The 19,645-nt window shown below is 37.7% G+C and overlaps 1 protein-coding gene across 1 annotated transcript in view; it reads right to left on the bottom strand.

The window, feature by feature from the left end:
• The window catches only part of LOC114650624 (ras-related protein Rab-39A), a 30,990-nt gene extending 12,234 nt beyond the window's left edge, over positions 1 to 18,756 (bottom strand). The window contains exon 1 of the mRNA XM_028800391.2: positions 18,068 to 18,756. Within this exon, the coding sequence (XP_028656224.1) occupies positions 18,068 to 18,282 (215 nt within the window). The 5' untranslated portion in view covers positions 18,283 to 18,756. The remainder of the gene's footprint in view (positions 1 to 18,067) is intronic.
• Between the last annotated feature and the right edge of the window lie 889 nt (positions 18,757 to 19,645).

Here is a 19,645-nt window from a genome sequence, read left to right on the forward strand (position 1 = left end):
TACTCAGGTGCATACAGCTGAAAATGGGGTCCTGCACAGAGGATGCCAATAAAATGTTACTCATTTAGCCTTACCCAGGATGCACCATTCAGAGGAGAGCTAGGTCTACAATACCATGCACTCCCATCAGACAATTTAATAAGATAATAGACAAAACACAGCTATCAATTCAATATTCAAGTAAAAACAACCAGACATGTAAAAGATGACAGCTTCAAACTCTTCAGTGTAAGAATAATTAAGAAGCTCTCCACAGCAATGTCATGATATAACATGAATTACAGAAGTATTACTTAGATCCTATGTTTCGGTTATAGCATGGTCCACCTTTAACTGAGTCAGAACCAACTATGGTAGACATTGTATATTAAATGGATTCAGAAGGTTTTCAGACCCCTTTGTTTTCTGCACACTTTATTGTGTTGTAGATTTAATTTTAAATGGACACTTTACTATTTTAGCACCTCAATTTACACCCATTAACCCATCAAAGTAAAATCATGTTTTCACTTTCACTAGTAAAAAAATCAAAAGCTGAAATCTCTCACTCATGTACGTATTCAGACCCTTAATTCAGTACTTTGTAGAAGCCCCTTCAAGTTATCTTGGGTAAGTCTGCACAAGCTTTGCACACCTGAATTTGGTAAATGTATCCCAGTTTTCCTGGCAGATTCTCTTAAGCTCCTTTATGTTACATGGAAAATGTCTGTAAACTGCCATCCTCAGATCTCTCCACAGAGATTCAATGAGGTTTAAGTTGGCTTTGGCAGAGCCACTCAAAAACAGACACTTGTATCAAAGTCACTCCAGTGTTGTCTTGGCTGTATGTTTCATGTTGTTGTCATACTGAAAGCTAAACTGTCGCCCCAGTCTGAAGTCATGTGCACTGTGGAGCAGGTTTTATTCAAGGACCACTTGGTATTCAGCTGCATTCATCCTTCTGTTTTCCAGCAGGGGTCGCTAGCTTCCTGGTTAGAATAAGTTCTTTTTTAATTGCGGCGTCTTAAGTAACCCGAAACTATATAGATAAAATAATAAAAGGCGATACTCCTCCCTTAGTGATACGGCGGTAAGAAATCACATAGGAGAATAACTTAGCTTTCTTTAATGACGATTTACATGACATAACAGACGAGGAAGCCAATGACAAGACTTTTCACCGAAGTGGGAGCTCGATGTATACAGTCTGCCATTTTTGTTGATTTTCAGGATCGGATGATGGTATCTCCCATCCGTCCGTCGGCTTCAAAGGTGTGCCGGGCAATGTTCCAAGGTTTTATATCCTTTCTCCATGTGCAGGCCCCCCACTTAGTTAAATCATACCATTCCAAACAAGGAAAAGAAGATCCAATGTCATGCGGACTCTGTCACACAGAAATAGTACAATGACCACTTTTGTAGTTGTCCCTTTCCTGTCTTCTAATGCTTGCCTAGCAGTTCTAAATGATGAGCCCCAGTGTGCTAAATCTGGCCCTGTGTTAGCTGTACATTTGAGAAGAAGCAGATTTATAAAATATTTTTTGTACAGAGCACAGTGACATATTAAACATATAAACTTATTACACCTTCCCTCAGTTCTGACTAGTCTCCCTGTCCGGGCTACTGAAAAGCATCCCACACAGCAAGATGCTGCCACCACGCTTCACTGTAACAATATTAGGCAAGTGCCGGTTCTTTGCCAGACATGGTGCTTGGAGTTATTCTCAAAGATTTCAATTTTTGTTTCATCTGACCACAGAATCTTTTATTCTCAAAGATTTCAATTTTTGTTTCATCTGACCACAGAATCTTTTCCTGATGCTTTTATTGTCCTTTAAATGCCTCTTGGCAAACTCCAAGCAGGCTGTCATGTGCCTTTTACTCAAGAGTGACTTCTGCCTAACCACTCTACCAAAAACAAGTGATTAATGGAGTACTGCTGAGATGGTCATCCTTTCGACAGGTCCTCCACATCAGCTGAGGACTTCTAAAGCTCTGTTAAGAGTGGCTATTGGGTTCTTGGTTACCTCCCTGACTAAGGCGCTTCTTGCCTGGTTACTCAGTTTGGCCAGAAGGCCCAACTCTAGAAGTGGTTCTGGTGGTTCCAAACTTCTTCCATTACATATTTATTGAGGACACTGACTTCCGGGGAATAGTCGAAGCTTTAGAAATAGTTTAATACCCTTGACCTAATCTATGCCTCAACATAATTTTTATAGAAGAGGTCTACAGAGAGTTCCTTGGTCTTCATGGCTTGGATTTTGTCCTGACATGCAGTGTCAATTATGGTACTTGATATACACAAATTTGTGCCTTTTTAAATGATGTCTAATCAATTCAATTTACCAGGCGGATACCAATCAAGTTCTAAACATCTATTAAGGATAAAAAAAAGCAAACTGGATGCACAGGAGCACAATTTGGTGTGCCATAGCAAAGGGTCTGAATACTTCCATAGTAGAGGGATTTCCACTTTTGACTTTTAATAAATTTACAAACCTTTCTGAAGACATGTTTTCACTTTGACTAAATGGATTACTGAGTGTAGATATATGGGCCAAAATGGTAAATGCATCTATATAAAATTAAATCTACAACACAATAAAGTGAAAGGGAATGAACACTTTCTGAATCCACTGTATGCTCCTTCTTTCCTTAAATGCAGTAAAATAAAATCTCTAAAGTGCAACTGTAGTGCTGAAAACCAAACCATGTGCCATATCATATAAGTATGTCCCTAACTGAGTGAGAAGGCAGTTGAAATGTTTTTCTGTATCAGAATAATAATAACTTGGACATTTGTTTGTGACTTTCCATATCCTGTTTATTGAACAAGTTGGTATCGTTTTTCCTTGTATTGTGATGTCTTTTGCATACTGACATGCCACCTGCTACATACATAACCATAACATTATTTAAGCACTGGCTTAATCCACTTTAGGATCATGGAGTGCTGGAATCTATCCTTGCAGCATCAAATTTAAAAAAAAATTGCAACGAATCAAGATATTACAAAACTGCATGTTTGCATAAAGGTATTTCACAAACTGGAGCACTGTGTAATTATCGGTGCAACTTTTTCTTGCCATTAACAGAAGCCTCAACAGCAAAGCTCTTTTTGGCTCTGGCCTATAATTACTAATAAATGGCTGGAAAAGAGTGTAAAACTGCAAAATCAACAGATGACACAAAGCTAGAAAAGGGCTGCAGATAGAAAAGAGAATGATCTAGCCAGTACTTGTGCATTAGCTAATATATAACCTACGGCAGCCATCTTTATCAAATAAAAGGACATTAGTTTAGAGCTATAGTACAGTATAAGTGATGCTGAAACCAAAAAAATGCTCAATCAGTTTTATGACACAACAGTCACATTCAGTATGATAACAGCACTTCTTACAAGACCATCAAGGTCAATGTTGCTGATCAAATACTTTATGCCTTAAATATTCAGCAGTTGATGTCATAATAAAAAAGGACCTTCTGAAATTAAGCAATGTGTCCACTCTTAACAAGGTAGTGATTTAATTAAAATTTAAATAAGCTGCAGGATAGAAATCCAGATGATGTAGCACTTTTCCTGGAGAAAAACATCATTTACATTTTTCTTATGGCAAAGTTATGTTTATGTGCTATGATAAACTGCAAAAAGCAAGAAAACCCAACACCTTAGGCGACATCTTAATCCCATGTGAAAGAAAAGGTTACTCTTAAATAGAGTGACCACAAGGGGGCGACAGACAACCCCAAACCACAGACAGAGTAACACCACCCACGATATATGAATAAAATAAAGAATATTTATTCCACCAAGCACATTTTACAGACCACTTGTCAGCAATGTGCCACAATTATGCAATAAATGGACAATAAACCAGTAATTCTTCCTCCTTCTCTCCTCCTCTGAGTGTTGCCTGCTGCCTCCCGACTCTGACTCGATTCAAGTTAAGGTAGCGGGCTTCCTTTTAAACCAGACCCAGGAACTGCTTCTGGTCTCCTGTCCAGGTCATCCAAACCATTTCCAGGTTGTGTGAAAACCAAGGCAGTCCTCCCCGGCAGCTGCTTGTGGTGGTTCCCAAAAGACCTTGACAGGGCTGCACTTCCGGACTCCATCTCCCTAGCACCCCTGCGGATGTCCTGGCGGGGTTCTCATAATAAATCCTGTCCCTCCCTAGCCAGGATGCCAGTTCTCATCCCACAGTAGATGTAACAAACCTGATAAAACATTCTCAAAGCTGCTTCATCTAATTCAGATTATGGGAAGCCAGAGCCTATCCTGACAGTCTTAGGTGCCAGACCATCACAGGGCCCACTCCTGTATTCACCAGACAGAGCGAGGTTTAGAAATGTTACTCACACATGCTTAGAATGTGGGAGGAAAACTGAGGGTCTTCAAAGAAAAACCAGATGCAGGAAAAACCTTCAAACTCTGTAGGCAGTGACTATCCCCAAGATTTGAACCTAGGACTCTGGATTCTTGAAGCAGCAACACTAAACACATCTACCCTATATGTAGGAAAAGATCTAGAAATATACTTGTATTTATGCCCGTGTCAGAGACCTGGGCTTGATTCCTGGTTTAGTCATTTACTTTGTGCAGTATCAATGTTCTCTTGTTTGTGTGGATTTTGTTTGGGGACCATGGTTCCTGCCAGCATCTCACAGACATGTGTGTAAGGTTAAAGTGGTGTCTCTAAACTTTTCTAATATGATTGAGTATTGATGTTTAGTAGTCAGTCAGCGTGCCTTGCAGCGAACCAATTTGAAATTCAGACATGGTTTCTCCTGCCAGCATTGCGTCTGGCTCCCTTCAATCCTGTAATAAAAAGCAACAGCAGAAAACTGATATTGAAACGAATTCTGTGTGTTAAATATATTATATTAAAGGATAATCTGCCAATGAGAACATTTAGTGATTAGGAGTCATATAAAATGGTTTAGTCAAATATCTGTGTGTTATTTAAAGGGAAAGACAATGTAATAACGAGACTGGTAGAAAGAAAAAGAATGGCAATCTCAGAGACTTCCCAGATTACCGTCCAATTATTATGGCAAATTATGATATCTCAAGTCAGCAAGATAATTCTGAAAAAGTTGTGCCAGCCTGTGAGGAAGACAAGTACAAGATCAGACAGCAGGGACTGAATAATGGCAAATCAAGGTCATTAAAAAGTTGTTTTTTCTGAGGTTTATCTTGGCTTTGGCTGGGCCAACTAAACACAAAGACTTGTCTCAAAAACACTCCAGCATAATCTTTGAAATGATTATACCATGTGCCACTGTTTGGGAGACAGCTTAAGGGCTCTGGCAATGGTAATTGCCCGCTAGACCAGGGGTTGGCGCTCTATACTAATGTCTTCTCTTCTCCTCCCTCTGCAGAACACAGGATTGACAGCCACTTCAACTTTGATGAAACTTCTGTGTCTGTCTGCCTGGGTCCTCCATTTCCTGCCTCATGACCTCATAACCTGGAAATCGGCCATCTTGAGGCAGTTCTGGGATGAAATTGCTTCTGCAAAGATGTTTTTTTTTTGGTGGTTTAAGTCTTCCAATTATACGGGCTCACCAAGGTGAAGCCCCAACTCTTTATCACTGTTTGGGTCCTGTTTTACATATGATATTGGGTTATGTTGATGACTACATTTTATTAAATATGCTAAAAGAAGAATCTACTATAGTTAGCCACGTGGAGAAAAAGAATTATTCAAAACTGTAAAGGAGATCCACTAAGGCAATATTCTGTTGTATCAACTGTAGATTTGCTATGCAAAGAAAAGCATGATAAGATGAATACAGGATGCTGCATCCTTGGCCCTTGGCCCATCCCAAGATGCACTTTTACTTTCTCTTTGACTCCCACCTATTGGTATAGGAAAGTAACTTGTGAGGATTGAGATTTCAGATGAATCGGATACAACTGAAATGGCTAGTCATATCTTAAAATAAAAGATTCATATCGCTAATACTAACAGCGAGGCAACATGCCAGTTGAAAAACAAAAAGGCACAGGTGAACACATACTCAAAAATATAAGAAAAACAATCAAATGGCTGGCAAAAACAAATTAGGCACAAGCACAGTTAAAATAATAAGAATGCACAGAAAAGAAAAAAAAGTGAAAAACAAAGACACCAAAGTCCCATTGTTTGAGTAACAGCTGTAGGTTCAGAACCTGTTCAAATGCACCTGCATTTAAAGAAGACAAAGAAAATGTTCTTCAGGTGACTATTTGGTAACTGTAGTTGGTGACAAACTGCAAATCTGAGGTGTAATATCTGCTAGATAGCATTTGGAATACGTGGAAAAGACTGTTGAGATTCATGTGAATGGAGACTGCAGTAAGCAGAAGAAGGGGGGCTTGGGGACAACAGCAAACCCAAAAGAACTAATGAAATCCAAAGATTTCAAAATTGAGAAGAATACTACACATATCGTAAACCATCTGATAGACAGATCATTGATTCACAAAACAGAGCAAAGCCAATTACATACAGAAATCACCTAAAGTCAAGTGGAAGCTAAAGCAGTTTCATAACATTATGAGAAAAGGAGGCTTACTACAAAAGGCTTGTGAATGCAAAAGATAAAAGAGAAACTGTTAAACAGAAAACAAAATTAAAGGATGTGCACAGGCATATGGATGAATATGACCGTATATACCCCAGTTGGGATACCTTTACCCAGGCAGGATGCCTACTAAGTCATTCTCACCTATGGAAGTGTTTTAAGGTAGTAAAAACCAATGCCACTTCTGGGTAGCAACACTGGCTTATTGAAGTGAATAAAAAACCCCTAGAAATTACAGGTTCTGCAGGGGTCTCTGTGTAAAATAAGAAGACCTGAAAATTTGGGAAAGGGTTATAGGGAGAAGGCTTAGGGAAGAGACCACCATAGTGGAAGAGCTGTCTGATTTTATGCAGAGGAACAGTTTTTGCATTTAGACAACTCATAGAGAAGCATCAAGAAAAACAGAAAGATTTGCATATGGTGTTTATTGATTTGGGCAAGGCTTATGATAGAGTGTCATGTCAAGAGATCTGGAGATGCATGAGGCAGAAAATAAATATGTGACGAATGTCCAAGATAAGTATGAGGGAGTGAGGACGTGTTGGGGTAACATACAAGATCCCAGTTAGAGTAGGTCTGCACCAGGGATCTTCTTTAAGTCCTTACCTCTTCAATCTGGTTATGGATGTGTTGAGTCATGGGATAAAGGACCAATCCCCCTGGTGCCTGCTTTTTGCTGATGACATTGTGTTGTGTAGCACCAGAAAAGAGGAAGTGGAGAGGAAGCTGGAAGAATGAAGAAGGGCTTTGGGGATAGAAGGTTGAAGATAAATGGGAAGAAGACTGAATACATGATGTTTAATGTTAATCAGGATCAGAGGTTAGCCTGCAGGGAGAGCTATTGAAATAAGTGGATACATTCAAAAATCCAGGATCAGTGGTAACCCAAGAAAGAAAACTAGATACAGAGATAACTCATAGAGTTCAGCGTGGATGGAACAGAATATATGAAGCAGTTTCAAGATGGAAAATTAGATACAGAGATAGCCCAAAGACTGCAGTGCAGATGAAACATTTGGAATAAGGAATCAGGAGTATTGTGTGATCAAAGCATTAAGGCAAATGTTAAAGGTAAGAGTTTTAAGACAGTGTTAAGATTAGCAATGATGTCTGGAGCAGAGACATGGGCTATAAAGAGAGCACAGGAGAAGAAGTTAGATGTGGCAGAAATTAGAATGTTAAGATGGAGGTGTGGAGTTACAAAAAAGGACAGAATAAGAAATGAGACAAAAATTGGCACAACAATAGTGGGGAAAATATCTAAGAAAGTATAAGAAAGTAACTTGTGTGGAGTTTGCATGTTCTCCCCGTGTCTGCGTGGGTTTCCTCCGGGTGCTCCGGTTTCCTCCCACAGTCCAAAGACATGCAGGTTAGGTACATCTGTGATCCTAAATTGTCCCTAGTGTGTGCTTGGTGTGTGTGTGTGTGTGTGTGTGCCCTGCGGTGGGCTGGCGCCTTGCCCAGGGTTTGTTCCCTGCCTTGCGCCCTATGTTAGCTGTAATTGGCTCCAGCAGACCCCGTGACCCTGTAGTTAGGATGTAGCAGGTTGGATAATGGATGGATGGATGGATGAATGAATGAACAAGCAGTTATATATATTTAATGATTTCTTTCTCTGCCAACTATTTTCAGAACAGTTAAGGACTTTCTCAATTTAAACAATGAAAGAAAATGCTTTTTCTTTTTAGCACTTTTTTAATTTTAGAGCAGTATAATGCAACTTGGGTTCAAATATCTTGTATTTCTAACAGATCTTCTATTTTAAGGTAAATTTTGATTTTTTTGTGAAAATCAAAACAATTCAATTTACATACTGCAGTTGATGACTGATACTAAATAAAGATGGTATGCTGAGAATACAGTAACTACAAAAACATTAAGTGGAAATTAAGTAGATGTCTTGTAAACTTTTTGAAAAACACAAAGCCACACAAAAGAAACATTTTTATTTCCAAATATTTACTAATATTCCTTTATCATTATTAAGCATGATACTTTTGTTCCACCTCTAAGAATTGTCTTATTTTATCAGCCACTTAAACAAAATAATATTTGGCTATAATAAAGCTTAGGGTAATTTAATAATTTACAGCAACAAAGTATTAAACAGTATGGCATATTACACCAACATCCATCCATCCATCCATTTTCCAACCCGCTGAATCCGAACACAGGGTCATGGGGTCTGCTGGAGCCAATCCCAGCCAACACAGGGCACAAGGTAGGAACCAATCCCGGGCAGGGTGCCAACCCACCGCAGGATACACACAAACACACCCACACACCAAGCACACACTAGGGCCAATTTAGAATCGCCAATCCACCTAACCTGCATGTCTTTGGACTGTGGGAGGAAAACGGAGCGCAAACTCCATGTAGGGAGGACCCGGGAAGCGAACCCAGGTCCCCAGGTCTCCCAACTGCGAGGCAGCAGCGCTACTTACACCAACATACAGTACTTACAGTATATAAATGTGAATTTCACAAGCAACTGATAATTTTATTATTTGAAAGAAATGTAATGCAGCATGGACTGGCATCCTGCCCAAGGATTGTTCCTGCCTGCACACAGTGCTTACTGGGATAGACTTCAGCTGCACCACAACCCTGCCCTGGGTAAGTGGGTTTGCAAGATGGATGGATGGATGTAATGTAGTATGACAACTGGGAAAAGTAGAGGTTACAGGCTAAATGATCTAAAACTCAACAACAATAACACTAACAAATATATTATGTCCCCATTTTGACCATCACCGAGTATCAAAACAGTGTGTATCTTTTTGATGTGTTTCACAGTACAATTCTGACCAAGGATAAATCCAAACAATTATACGTGACTCAATGTTTTCTAAAGTTAAATGTAAAGGGTTACCCAGAGAAGAGGTTTCATCTCAACAGCTGCACTAATTTGACCTGATCAGGGTTATACTGGTAACATTTCTCGCACAGCTTACCAGATTTCACTATCCTGTGTATCAGTCTGCAGCTCTAAGGCCATCACAGAAATACGACACCCCTTCACTTTTCTTGGGTCTCCTCCAAGTAGACCATAACTGATACACCGAGTGTGAGAGGCTAATGAATGATGGTGAATAATTTTAGCTCTGTTGTTGTTGTTGTTCTTTAAACTAAAGATGTCACTCTATACATGCTCCCCTTTCCACAACCTTCAACCTTTCTGTTGATGAAAAGCATCTTTCCTCATGTTTGCAATAGGCATGATGTTTACTGGATGGTGGAATGTGGTGAATATGTGAAAAGAGGCATGTTCTTCACTTAGACCTCACTTTCAAACATGTCTAATATGACCACATAAACTTGAACAACATATTGGCAAAAAAATTTACAACTGTGTTAAATACTCCAAACAAGGTGTATAATTAATTTGATGCTACTTTATTAATTGTTTCACATAACTTCCTGTGCAAAGTAGGCATTTCAAAGTTGCAGTTGATCTCACAATGGCACCTTTTTTTTCCTCACTGCTCACTTGGCCTTGTCTGAATGGTATCTATATATATAAAATCCCTATGTGCGTCCAGGTGTCCGTGTGTGGGTGTCTTCTGGTGAAGTGCGCATGCGCGGGGCACGGTGAGACGCGTGATATTACTGTCAGAGAAAGTTAGAGGCGTTTTACGGAAATACAAACCAGCATTACTGCGAGGGGAAATTAAAGGTACACAATACAGTGACGCATATTACAGCCACATAAAAGCCAGTATTACTGTCAGAGGAGATTAAAGGCATATTACCGACGCGCACGCCTGTATTACCGCCAGAGAAAATTAAAGGTATTTTACGGACGTACGGACGTATATTACGGACGTACAAGCCAGCGGACGTACATGATTGTATCCTTCAATAAGGGCGCGCACAAAAAGGCGAGCCTCAAAAGGACGACCTCAATTGGGCGCAGCGAATAAAGGCACGCGTAAATAAAGATCTGCACCTGTTGCTCTTCACATATTCCAGAGCCATTTGAACTAAATTATCTACGCGCCCTTATTGAATAGAGCCGTACAAGACAGTATTACTGTCACAGAAAATTAAAGACACACAATACACGGCGGCAGCCCACGAAGAACGGTCAGCTCAGCAAGTAAACATAAACAAAAGAAAGGCTGAAAGAAAGAAAAATACGACCAACAAAAAGAATGAGGTCAAAGTCCCTTGCCATTTAATATAGACTGTTCCTACTAATGTTTATGCACTACTGTTCTAGCGCCCGTTATTGTAACGGGCTAAATGACTAGTGTTACATATTACACTTCTGTATACTCTTTGCATTTTTTCCTTGCTTTGGTTGTATAGCATAGTGCTTAACGCTTTGGACTACAAACCCTAAAGTTATGTGTGTGCGGTTATGTGGTGTGTGACCATGAGCAAGTCACTTCATCTGCTCAATAGGAAAAGCAAAAGAAAAGCAATCACATATTGTACATTGCCCTGGATGAAGGTGTCAGCCAAATACATAAATGATATTACGGTGTTTTATCATCTCCAGGGTCAAAATCTTCTTTTCAGTTCAATACTTGATGTCTAAAGACTGGAAGTTTGATCATACAAAAACCTTAAAGTTTTCACCAATAGGAATATTTCTAAACATCAGATTGACCCTATATACCAAACTGTTTTGTGGATTTTTGCACATGGTCGCATACATAAAATTAAGCAGAGGAATACTTTTTGGAACAGAAATTGAAGCAAGCAGGGTCAGCAACAACAAAGCAAAGTAGAATACAATACCAGATCTGAGAATCAAAGCCAAAAGGAACTGTACACATTCATATAAAAAGTATAAACTAAATCATAATGAATAACATGATAAAATGATTAATTGTCAGAAATCATGGCATCAGCTTCATTTTTCACTTTCTGTATTATATAGGCAGTGGTGTCAGCTACGTATTTGGGCCGACATCACTGGCAGTAAAAGATAAGAAATGTTAGGTTAATACCTTAATGATCATCCAGCCATTAACTAGGTGGTCCTCCATGTGCAACCTGCCCTAGTTCCTGCCTTATTGTTTTAAAGCCTTGCAACCTTAATAATCACTCAGTAAAATGATAAGGGGTTTGTGTTTTACAGGAGGGCAATCCTTATTAAATCATACGTTTAGGGAGTGCCCTAAATTAAGACCATTTAGAGGAAGATATTCTCTAATATGAGATTGTATTATTAGCTATTTCAAATCCTTCAGATTTCTGGCATTGTTTGGAGTAATATCAGATGGGAATAGCTTATCCACCTTAATAAAGGATAGGTGTCTGTCTGTGTGTCTATCCAGTTGCTATGTTTCTGTCATTCCAAAAGATGTCGTATCACAAACATTTTTAGTAATTAAATGCATTGCATTTGTCATCGCAATAGATGTTACATCAAAAATATTAATGATGCTTTTACAAACCCCATATCAAAAGGCATATAACAGAGACATGTGCATTGCATGGTGTGCTGCACAGTGAACTGCAAATGTTAACACTGAGGTCTACATTGATTACTTAAGATTTCAGCCCATCTTAAATGGGTAGCACAGCTAGTCTAGTGATAAACTCACAGTGATCTCCTTATTTTGTATTCTTAGTGTGTGTACTGATTTTGCTTAAATGGAAGATTCAGAATGCTCTCTCCATGATTCGATGGGGGAAATAAAGTGTTTCCTAATCAATTCTGAAAATTTTCAGCTTTGGAAACTTCATTTTGTTACCACACATTGCGCTTTATTAGACAAGTGCACCTAGGAACCATTTTTTGGACGTAACACAGGTATGCAAAGTTCCACACGGTGGGCTTAGTCAGTAAAATTGTGATTTGTGACCAAAATTTCTCCCCTGGGGAATTTCTTTATTTCCACCTCAGACAGTGCCGGGCACCCTGATTAGCATTATTTAAAACTGGACAAAAATCATCATTTTTTGCGTGTGACTCTACACTGTAAAAACTGTCTGTAAATTTAATGGTAAAAATACTGTGAATGGTGAAAGTAAAATACCTTTTCTGAAAAAAGGAAAGTTATGTTATGTTCTGTTGAAAATTACCTGTATATTTTAAACAATAAATTTCATTATTTTTTACAGCCACGTTCTGGAAAATTGATATTTTTCTACCTTCAAAATATACCAGATACCATTTGCTGATATATTACAGTTACATTGAAAAAAGGTCTGTTCATTTTACAGTGTAAAACTGTTAAATAGAGAAAGTAAACAATTAAAAAATGTAAAATGGTAAAGCACCATTTTAGTAACACTGAAGCTCAGAAATGAAACATACAGATTTAATATTTTGATGTTGTTAACCCGTAAAAAATATATTCTTTTTCTGTGAAAAATGGCAACCACGGCAGAAAAAATGAGATAATGCCATCAGAAAGGAAATCGTATTGCACCTTCCATTTTACTGCTCCAGACTTTTTAAAGAAAAGTTGGTGTTTGTTGACTGGTTGCCAAAAACATATATTCTTTAACTTTAAACAGCTACCTTACATTAATTTTACTCAAAATGATCATATGTATTTTCCTTATGTAGCTATTTCTTCAATATAATTTTTAATTAATGTGCACCCGAGGTAAAATAAGTTTATGTGTTTGTCTTATAGAGTATGATACAATTATTCAAAACTTAAACATTTTCTGGGTTTTTTTCCTTGGCACTGATGTCAAATTTTTGCATACAGTTATGACATTTGCATAATGAAATACCTCATTTTATAATATTGTTCCTGGTGAAGCTCATATCTTTACACAATAGGGAAAAAAAACTTAAACAGAGTTAGCAGACTTGTTTTTTCCCGCATGGTGTAGGTTTTTTGAGGCTATGGAAGCTGATGTATGGTGGGTTGTTTTCAACAAGCTGGCACACCTGCAGGACACCATACACCACAAAAGCAAACTTCACTTCTCCACCAGACAATGCTCCATAACTGCCTTAATGATATAACATGTTTGCTATTGGTTGTTGTTATTTAACTAATGAAAACTGGTTTAAAGATTGATATATTTTTGATAGTGCCTGGATTTCAGGTTATGGTTCAACATTCACTTCTATTATAATGTGCTATGAATAAAAAAGTTATTTTCATTATAAAGTATATTGTAGACCTAAAAACATTGTTACCTTATTATTTACAGTAAAATTCTGGCAACCACAGCTGCCACTTTTTAACTATAAATTTAACTTTTTTTTTTTTTTACTGTGTACTGAGTTATTTTTTTTCTGAATTTAGTGAGCATTTATTAGCATTTTCTAAAACAAGTCTGCTGGGCTCATTTAGGTTTATCTTCTGTTTTATTATTATTATTATAATAATCACCAGTATCATCATCATCATCATTATTATTAATATGGGCAACTACAATATAATAGGGACGGCAGAGTGGCGCAGTGGTAGCGCTGCTGCCTTGCATTAAGGAGACCAAGGTTTGCATCCTGAATTCTTCCCACTTGGAGTTTGCATGTTCTGCCCATGTCTGCGTGGGCTTCCTCCATCGGTCCAAAAACATGCAAGTTAGGTGGATTAATAATCGTAAACTGGTCCTGGTGTACTTGTGTGTGTGTGTGTGTTCACCCTGCAATAAATTTGTGCCCTTTCCAAGGTTTGTTCCTGCCTTATGCCCTATGGTATTTGGGATAGGCTCAAGCACACCTTGTGTACCTGTCCAGGGAAAAGCGGTTTAGAAAATGACTCACTGACAATATAATAGGCTGTTTGGCTTTCCACACTAAGCAAGGGTGGGGTTTCAAGTGTTGATTGTGGTTAATGTTTTTTAACACTTCTTTTGTTATGTCACATTGATTGTATTTATGATTCAATTATTTTTAATGCCATAAATCAGTCTGCATTTCGATTGTTATGCTATAATTAAGTTAAATTTTAAAAATAACAAAAAATAAGTAAGACCAATTTCTTCTCATGCATGTTTCTGGTTATGCTCTGGCTTTTTGATGCCTAACTATTTGAATTATTTTCGCCTGTGATTTTTTGCCACTGTGATTCTGGACCCGTGTTTGCCTGCCGTGTATTCTTGACATCCTACTTGTGTGCTGCATACTTTAAGATGGCCAGTCTTGGTCTTACAGAGTCATAGAGGGTGTAAGGTTTCACTTTAATCAGTATCCTAATTAGAAAATAATTATTTTGGCTAATGGAATGTGCCATTTAGTTAAACACCAGCTCCTTGTTTATGTTACAATTCTCATGTGCCAGAAATTGCTACCAATGCATATTTTACCTTTTCTTGCAAATGAACATGTTCTTTTTTGATTAGAGAGAATGTACTGAATGAAAATGACTTGGATGAGCATAGGCAGGTAAAAGCTTCACCAAGATTAACTGGCTGCTGGGTAAGGGAAAAAAATTAAACTTGAATAAGTACAACAGCTAAAATAACTCAAAAAAAATAAAAGCTGGAAAACCTGTTTAAATTAAAACCTATGCCAGTAATACATATTCTGAATTCATATTTGAAGGGAAGTAAAATTGCATTATTAATAATTTTCTAAGATAGTAAGTCATGTAATTTAAAATCACTTAATGCCAAGGACTGAAATTAATGTAAGAAACTGGTTAGATGGAAAACATTCAGCCACTATGACCCTCTAGAACCAGACATGGACTCTCTTAAGTGGATTAAAAATCTACTGGACTTATCATTTGATTCTTAGCTCCTGACTCATTTTCTTAATATTGCTCCCATTACTACTGCTGCTGAAATCAGTTATCTAATTCCACATGTCTTATCCGTGGCCTTTGCCCTCAAGGGTTACCCACTCGCATCAAAGTACTGGTCCTTATGACGGTGACTGAGAGAGGACACACCTAGAAGCTCCATGTGTGAACAACCATGCGATGGATTAACTGAATGGGGTTGGCCTTCTTATGTGTTCTAACAGCTTCTGATAATTAAGAAAGCAACACAACAAACGACGGGGACAAAGATTGTGGTCAGCAACATAGAAGGAGAAGCAAAGGGTGAAACCTGACAAATCTTACCTGTCAATATGGATCTGCAAAACAGGGCTGCATCTGACTATGGCCTTATAGATCCAGGTGAATTCACCACAAAAGTATGTGCTTATTTCACCCATCATGGTATTTACTTGAAATTTTACATTTTGATTCTAAAATTGTATAGGAATCACTTCTCTTTCAATAAAAATGTAATACCTTTATAAAGGGAGGAATATTAATTTGGATTTAGAAGTTATGCTTGACTATCTCCAAATGTACTGAGATTTGAACTAACATGCAGTACAGTTGATAGTAACATATAACCAGAACATATACAGTAGTTTTAAATATGTATTTAAAAAAGAATGCCAAGCATTTCTTGCTTGCACAGGTAAGTTTAATGTCAATCCAGTTGACAGAGTTAAGCTGCAACATATACATGTTAACTAATACGGAAAGGAACGAAAACTGATCTGATAATATCTGACATTCAAATGTATAATATATGCCTCTGTGTAGCTAATTCACTTTAATTCACACTAAGATTATACTTACTGATAAACTGGAGGTTTTATAGAAACTACTTTTAAAATGCTTAAACATGCTTATGCTCAACTGTTAAATTATAATGAAAAGTACTATTTCTAGCCTATGCTCAATATAATCTTAAACCACAGCATTCAGCATTGTTCTTCATTTTTTCATTGACATGCCTTCAGAACAATCCCAGCAATTGTTTCCAGAGTCAGGAGACAAGTTTCTTTCTAGTTGCATCTAAAAAATTTTTTAAAACTGTTTAATATTTAAAACCTAACATTGTAAGACGGTGGTTTTTAATTTCAGTCTTGGAGGACTCTCATGGCTTTAGGTATTTTTTTATTCCAACCAATTTTCCAATCAGTGTACCATTCTTACATTTAATTGATCTCATTGTTTAATTATTTGGCCTACAAATGATTCAGAGAAATTCATAAATACTTGTATTCTTTGGCATAGCTTTAGGTACTTATATTTCCTTTACTGTTTTCTTTTTAGATTATTCTAGAATTCTAAGAAATTCTTAAGCATCTGTGCTTTTACCACAATTTGAAATGTGTTTTAACTGTATTCAACTTCTGTTTGCTCCTTACTTGTACCCAAACACAGATGATTAGCAATGAGCAGTGCAAACAACATTACATGCTAAAGAGAAGCCATTATTTCACTGCTGTTTTTACTTATATGCTCAAGACAAGAAATGATTCTTATAAGTGAGCAGACAAATGAATATGGCACTGAAGTAATTGGTCCCCTTTAGCATTCAGTGTTGTCAGTATCTGGATACAATAAAGGACACACTCTGCAGAACACAGTAAATTCAAAAGAAAATACCAGAGGAGCTGTATGCATTTTAGCAAACATTTAAATATTTCATGGTAACACTTTAGATTACATTCTGTAAAAATGCATCTGTTACTCATTTACTCTTATGTATCAAGACCTTAACATGCACTTCTGTGGGTCTTCATAACACTTCCAAAGCATCAGTACAGTGTTTATTCATCTCTGCAATGTGACCTTCTAAGAAAACTTCACTTTGGAGTGGTCTGAAGTGGCTTAATATTATATATTAGTATAAAACCTGTGAATCCATCACATTAACAGTTCATTTAGCATCATGTTAATATTCCACATTGCACAGAGACATATAACATATCTACTGTTTAATAAGTGTTATGAATGCCAAAAGAAGCCTTTGTTAAGAGTACATAAGAGTAAATGGACAATAGACGCATTTTTTCAGAACCTAAAGTGCTACCATTTCAGAACTGCTCATAATAAGAGAAAAATGGGACAGCTCACTAAATAATGAGATCAATTAAAAGTAAGACTGATGCAGTGATTCAGAGACTGATGGGAATAAAAACTCAAAGCCACTGGGGTATCCCAGGGCTGATTTCGGGAATCACTGCTGTAAGAGATCAGGCATCTATGCGCAGTCCCTACAAACTATTGAGTAATGTTTTCTTCTCAGAATCAAAACACACATATATATATAAAAACTAATATTACTATTTAATGAATCTGTTTTACATTGCCTGGGAGGATCCCTTTATATAGCAATTCTGGTTTTACATACTGCATATTATTATGAATCACATTTCTGTGCATTCATAATGTACTTCTTGGATTTATAACAAGACTAAAATAATCACGACATACTTCCAGGCAAATTAATAAATATCATTTAAATAAGCAATTTCTATCAGTTTCTCAATGAGTTTAACAACACACAAACTTCATAATTTGAACCACTGAACATAAGGAGTTGAAAAGTGCCAGTTATTTTAAAACTACCGCATAGTTTGCACCACGGCATTTATACTTGTTCTATCGTTTTGGCCGTTTTTCTGTTAACGAGTTTATTTCTCCTATTTACAATTAAAGCAAAAACTCCCTCTCTCCATGTAATGAGCGACCGTACTTTCAACACTTCACTGGCGTTTTCCCACGTCGTCAGGTAAATCTGTCTACACACAAACTCATACGCCATGCGTTAGTTACAATAGAAGGCCATAAATGTACTGCACCTGAATCTTTCTTGACCCGCCGTATCCCAGAGCTGCAGCTTGATTCGCTTGCCGGGTTCTATTTCTACCAATCGTGCAAAGAAGTCCACCCCGACCGTGGGGTCCGAGACATCAGTGAACTTTCCCTCGGTGAAGCGCCTCAAAAGACAAGATTTGCCCACCGTCGAGTCCCCAATAACGATCAGGCGGAACTGGTAAATCCAGATTGCTTCCATTACATCATTTGACAGCCCTACGACTGGGTGAGGTCTGCAACTTTGCCCTCTGCTTCTACCACAACAATAATTAACTATATTGTATATGAAGTCATACCGGCACTGTCATTTTACGCAGTGAACGTTAAAGAGAAACTGCATTTACTAAGAGCAGCCGGCCCTGCTAAAACACGAGACCCGACTACGCCAGCTCTTCCGCAGAAGAAACGCGGACAGCCTACAGGATGCTCCTCACTGAAGACCTGCGGATTATTCCTTTCTCTCTGTGTGTAAAGTACCACCAGACAATCACACGAAGCCGTGTTGGAACACATTCGGAAGAAGAGCTAAGTTTTCCATTTGCCAGTGTGTGCGGGCTTGACGTCGCGTAACAAGAGGCGGCACCAATACCAAGCTTCGAGCCTAACGGCGGAGGAGCTATCACTTCAGCACCAGGGTGCTGCTTCTGCTCCTCTCAGTTAAGGACCGGCCTAATCTCTCTCCGCCCCCACTGCTACTCACCTCACGGTACGTACAACTGCGCAATTTTCAGATTGATGGGCTCTGGACTCCCGGGTGGTTCCAATCGTCTCCGTCAATCAATACCACGTGCTTTATGAGAAAGTTATTTTTAATTATCGATTGTATTGTAATAGCCTATCGAAAGTTATCTCATAGAAACTCTAAGTGCCTTGAGCATGGGAAAGGCGCTATATAAATAAAATGTATTATTATTATTAATAATCAAGACACGGAAAAATGTACAACAATGAAATTATCTGTTAGCATCGCTTTGAGTGTGTTCTAATGGTAAACTACACCAATATCGTATGGTGGTAAGATGTTAGAAAGGGAATTACAAAAAAATATATTGCTATAAAGTAATAAATTACAATCTGAGTATAATTGAATACACAAGTCAACACCATAAAGCTTAGTATAGGAGTTTGTAAAATGTAAAACTAAATGCTGCAAACAATTCTGCTTTTAAATTTACCACGTTGTTTAAAAAAAGTTTTGTTTGTTACCTATAATGACAATCTGCCGTTGACCATTACTAAGAACGTGGCGTCTTAGTTACTTTTTAAGCAAAAAGTAACTCGGCTCCATTTGTACAGATCCAAAGAATTGGTAAGTACCGATTTTAAGCATCACAATCACGCACCTTCATTTTTACAAAACTAAGTATGCTGTATACACAAGTCTGGAAAATACTGAATTATACTTTATCATTCTTAATCTTTGTAAGTAATTAATTACCAAATCATGTCAGCAAAATAAAGGTGCGTGCTATATTTTAAATAATACAATATATTCAAACAGCAGTGTAACAATGGCTTCCTTCAACAACAATGAAGTCACCAATAAACGATTTTTTCAGACA

The sequence above is a fragment of the Erpetoichthys calabaricus genome, chromosome 4 (genome assembly GCF_900747795.2).
Source record: "Erpetoichthys calabaricus chromosome 4, fErpCal1.3, whole genome shotgun sequence".
Lineage (NCBI taxonomy): Eukaryota > Metazoa > Chordata > Cladistia > Polypteriformes > Polypteridae > Erpetoichthys > Erpetoichthys calabaricus.